Raw genomic sequence first — 4,515 nt, 5'->3', positions numbered from 1 at the left:
TTCGGTTTTATTTAGCGAGAAAAAAAAATTTACAAGTTCCAGCAGAGTACTCGGAACCTGTAGTATAATACAGGTTCTAGGTAGGTTCCGGCTCCAGAATTCAACAGGGTAGGATCCGGTTTTAAAATCTTGGAACCTGTCCCTTACAAGGTAGGGTCCGAGTATCATGAAAAATACTGGGTATTCGGAACCGATCATTCCTAATACTAATAAAAAAATTATTATCTGATTGAATCATAAGTTGAATGCTCTCAGATACATCAACTATAAATAATTTAACAAATTTGGCACTGCAGTTGAACTTCACTCTTAGTATAGACCCACTTGAGTCCCTATAAGATCATTCAAGAGTGGCCTCTGAAGCCGAGTTAACCTGTCCAATGCACTTGCAGGTAATCACATGCGCAGGTCAGGGAACCCACATACTCCTCGTTGATTTGTAAACAGATTAAATATAAAACCAATATATATATATATTTTTTTTGCCATAACAAAAGATTGTGTCTGTCGATATTATACTTATTACAGTATTACCAGCCGCCGGATACATCTGATTATTGATCCGGCCCTGAATCAGTTGAATTTAGTCCTGATCTTCACATTGGGCCGGTGGAGAATGGGCCTATGAAGCGGGCTGCACCCCCAGCTGGCCCATGTCGTCTCCTGTTTCATGGTTATCCTCAAGCTGGCTGCTAGGGACGGTGTATGCTTTCAGCATTAAGAATGAGAGAGATTTGAGGGTTTTCCGTACATAGCCTGAAAGCACTCCAAGGTTTCAACCTTGCTGCAGCAAATTGAAACCCGTAAAAATCGTTTAGATGGTATCAAATTTAATTTATCAAGGGAATCAACGTATAATTTGTTATTCGTGTTTTCGTACATTACAAATGCTTATCTTTGGAGCGTGTAACCAAATCAAAATGACCCATCAGTAAAAGTTAGAAAAGAAAGACAAGGAAATCATGCGCCAATTCGGGAATTATCTCTTCCGAAGACAAGAGTGGTCGCCCAGTTCACTGCTACATAAAACCGGTTCCTCCAACTGACGACGCGGGTGAGGTAAGCTGATCTCCATATCAGCCAGCTTATGAATCCAGCATGTGCTATGCCCTTTGCGTCCTTCAAAAATATGCCCCGAAGAAACTGTCATGTGAGAAACCGATCTCTCTTCTAATGTTAAACTGCAGAATTTACAATTGAAATTACCTTAGACTCGCGTAGATCGACTAGTGCCTTGTAATGCCCGACCGAGGCCATACTCCCAAGATGTCTGTAAACAAAAGGGTCACCGAGGTTGATGCTCGTCGTGGAGAAGGCCTTTCCACCATTTTGCTTCCCGATCCGGTTGAATAAGTCCATCAGAAATTTTCCTTCCCTCTCTGCCACCTAATAAGGAAAAAAGATTATGCTTGCATGCTCAATTGAATTCTCCAATGATCAACTGCGATTAAGTCAAGCCTAACCTGAGCAAGAGCAGGCAGCACGGGCCTCCCCGTCTGTTCAAGGAATCCTGCACAATCACCTAGTGCGAACACATCTTCCACGGAAGGCACCCGTAACCACGTATCAACACCGATCCTGTATTCTCCAATGTGATTACCGATGGCAGAAATTAAATCAAAATAAAACAAAATTAGCTGATGCTTCTCTGAAAATACCTTCCACCGGGGGATTTGGGGAGGTTGAGCGATTTAATGAACTGTGATGGACCGACACCAGTAGACCAAACTAAGAGGCCATAAGGAACTTCGGTTCCATCATTCAGCACAATTTTCTTTGCTTGCACCTCTTTAACAACTCCTCTCATGAGCCGAACACCACACTATAAAATTAAATATGCCGAACCCAAAATTAATCAATATCCAGAGGCATCAGAACATCCGAACAATCATCGAAGAACTCTATGTACCTTATTAAAATGATTGGTTGCATATTGCCTCAGTCCAACATCAAACGATGACAGGATTTCATTTGCCTGCACGAGGGATAAGTTCCGTTTGAAACTTGTGTCGAATTTCTCGATGTTTAGAGGAAGAATATGCCTAAAAGTACCTCAATGAGAGTGACTTGAATGTAATCCTTGACATGAGTATATCGTTCTCGGACATCTTTCATGATGAAATCGCTTAGTTCGCCGCTAAACTCGACTCCAGTGGGACCACCTCCTATGACCACACAATGCAAAAGCCGCTTCCTTTCTTCTTCCGATATGCCTGCAACATAAAGAAAAGTTCAAGCAATAAGGAAGGCTTGTGGTTTGCTGATGTGCACGAGCTCTCAAAACAAAATTTACCTGGATTGTCGGATAGCATCAAGTTCAGAAGAAGCTTCTTCCTTATCTCTTGTGCGTGATTCACCTCACGGAGGAAGTATGCATGTTCCATAACGCCCTTTATCCCGAACGTCAAGGGCTCAGATCCGGCCGCGATTACAAGCTTGTCGTATGCGACTTTGAAATGGTGAGGCTCGTGTGCTAATCCTCCGTCACTAACTGTCTCACAATATACCTGATACGTGCCGAAAAGAAAGACACAAAGCTCAAAACTTGGACCAAAGAGAGGAACAGATTACTCTGTTTCATTCCGTGCTCTGATATTACGTTAGAATGTCCAAAATGAAGATTTTTTGCATTGCTCACCTCATGTTTATCCGTATCGATGCCTGTGCACGAAGACAAGTAGAAGTAAGAGTTAGGACTTGTTGCCAATGCCGGTTGTATCCTACCAACAGGCTCAGCCACGGACCGGAACTCCAGTGTTCCAACACATGTCGAGGCGAGCAGAGGGGTGAACACCATGTGGTTCCTTGGTGAGACGCAGACAACATCATATATTCTCGTGTCAAGGCCCTTCATGAACCTGCAGGCAGCCCAACCTGTTCCCAGGACGACCACCCTAGGCTTCTCACCAGGCTTCGTCGCCTCAAGGCCGGGAAACTTCTGAGCCTCATCCTCGGAGTCGGACTCCTCCACAGCACTCATGGCATTAGGAAACTGAAAATGCGGGGTGGTCTTTATACCTCTCACCTGGCTATTCGAGTGGCCAAGCCCAAGCTTTGACGAGTGCCTGGGGTCGGAGTGGAAGAAGAAGTCTGCACTTGAACTTCGTGCATTTTCAGAGGAACGCAATGAACATAAACTTGATGCAAGACCCTGGGGAATCAAATCCTTCTCACCGACATGAGATCCAATCACCCTACTGAGACTGCCTCTAGCAATCCGAGAAAATGCCATGACTTCAAGACTAGGCTTCTATTGTAGACTTCGGGTTCAGCAAAAGATCAAAAGCTTCTTGAATGATCTTCTCCACCTAACGAAATCAACAATGAAACTAAACTACTTGAGCAATGATTATATAGGGAGACCAAGAGCTGAAGACAACAGAAGCAACAACAGTTATTTGGGCTAATAATTCCAAACGATGAATAAAAGTTTATTGGCTGCCTCAAGGCGATGCTTACGAAAGATGTCTTGACGAGCAAAAACAAAAGCCAACTTCTGCTCAGGTCATCAGGGAACAGGAGATACCAAAGAGGGCCGTTTCTCGTGAAATTTCCGGAAAAATGAATGCAAACAGAAAAAAAAGGAGAAAAGCCCCCGATTCCTTGGAGAAAGCATAAACCGCAGTTTCAACAGACGAAGTATACGCGTCTGCAGCTACTGAGGATGGGAACATAAGCCACAGTTTCACGCTCTGCTAGTGCTAGCTAGATCCGATCCAACAAAATGACTACTTCCAATAAGGCCAGTCATACTGATTCCGTATACGAAACTACAAAGCAATACCTACCGCATTATATAAGCCTTACAAGACGTTCAACAGAACGCTTTGATGGGCATCCTACAACATGCATTGCACTCGCTCATCGAGACATAGTTTCTTGATACCGAAATATCGAATGCATATTCATAATATTGAGTGCATTCTTCTTGGAAACAGACATATTGCATGCCCTATGTGTTTGATGGATTGTTTCTCTTTTTCTTTAGGAAACAACAATCTGGGAGAAGGCATGAGAAGCTTACTTAGGTTTCCATAGCTGGGTTGGTCTCTTCAATGTAATTTCCAAGATCTCCGGAGCACTCAGGACACGAAATTTGTGAAGCCGTGATTTGTGCGGCGGTTGTCTCTTTTTGACAGTAGACAAATCAGACCTCTTCTCCCTCCCTTGCCTTTTATACATGTTATAAGTATTCCTGACATCAATTAACTTAAATAAAATAAGTAACATTAATATTAATATAATACGTAATGAGAAGGAGAGAAGCTAAAGTTCAAGGAGCGAGGCCGACCGACTTGGGAAGCAAGTAAAAGTTGTTGGGCGGCAGAGCTTGGAACCCTCCCCTTCAACGTATACTACCTCGTATTCGAAAGTTTAATAGACTACTTCTACTAATTTAAGACCGGGCCAAATCAGCCCATTAAGAGATAATACCTTTTTATTATAAATTTTCTCCAAGCAAATTAAATCATATGCATGAATTAAGAAACATATGGGCAATGATGAGTACCCAAG

The 4,515-nt window shown here is 42.9% G+C and overlaps 1 protein-coding gene across 2 annotated transcripts; it reads right to left on the bottom strand.

Moving 5' to 3' along the window:
• Positions 1-448: 448 nt before the first annotated feature.
• Positions 449-4,179, bottom strand: LOC116202636 (internal alternative NAD(P)H-ubiquinone oxidoreductase A1, mitochondrial-like). 2 transcript variants are annotated; one of them, XR_004156104.1, is made up of 10 exons: positions 4,025-4,179; positions 2,639-3,308; positions 2,294-2,507; positions 2,053-2,213; positions 1,910-1,975; positions 1,659-1,822; positions 1,464-1,578; positions 1,207-1,386; positions 881-1,119; positions 449-784 (listed from the first exon to the last, which is right to left on the bottom strand). XR_004156104.1 is itself a non-coding variant. In XM_031534231.1 (9 exons), the coding sequence occupies exons 2-9, from the start codon at positions 3,230-3,232 to the stop codon at positions 961-963; spliced, it is 1,653 nt and encodes a 550-aa protein (XP_031390091.1). In that variant the 5' UTR covers positions 3,233-3,308; positions 4,025-4,179; the 3' UTR covers positions 809-960. The 2 variants fall into 2 exon arrangements, 1 of the variants encoding a protein (XP_031390091.1); XM_031534231.1 differs by lacking the exon at positions 449-784 and having other exon boundaries at positions 809-1,119.
• Between the last annotated feature and the right edge of the window lie 336 nt (positions 4,180-4,515).

Source organism: Punica granatum, chromosome 4 (assembly GCF_007655135.1).
Source record: "Punica granatum isolate Tunisia-2019 chromosome 4, ASM765513v2, whole genome shotgun sequence".
Classification (NCBI taxonomy): Eukaryota; Viridiplantae; Streptophyta; class Magnoliopsida; order Myrtales; family Lythraceae; genus Punica; species Punica granatum.
Note: the sequence above shows the minus strand (reverse complement) of the source record. Positions and strands in the feature narration are given on the sequence as shown.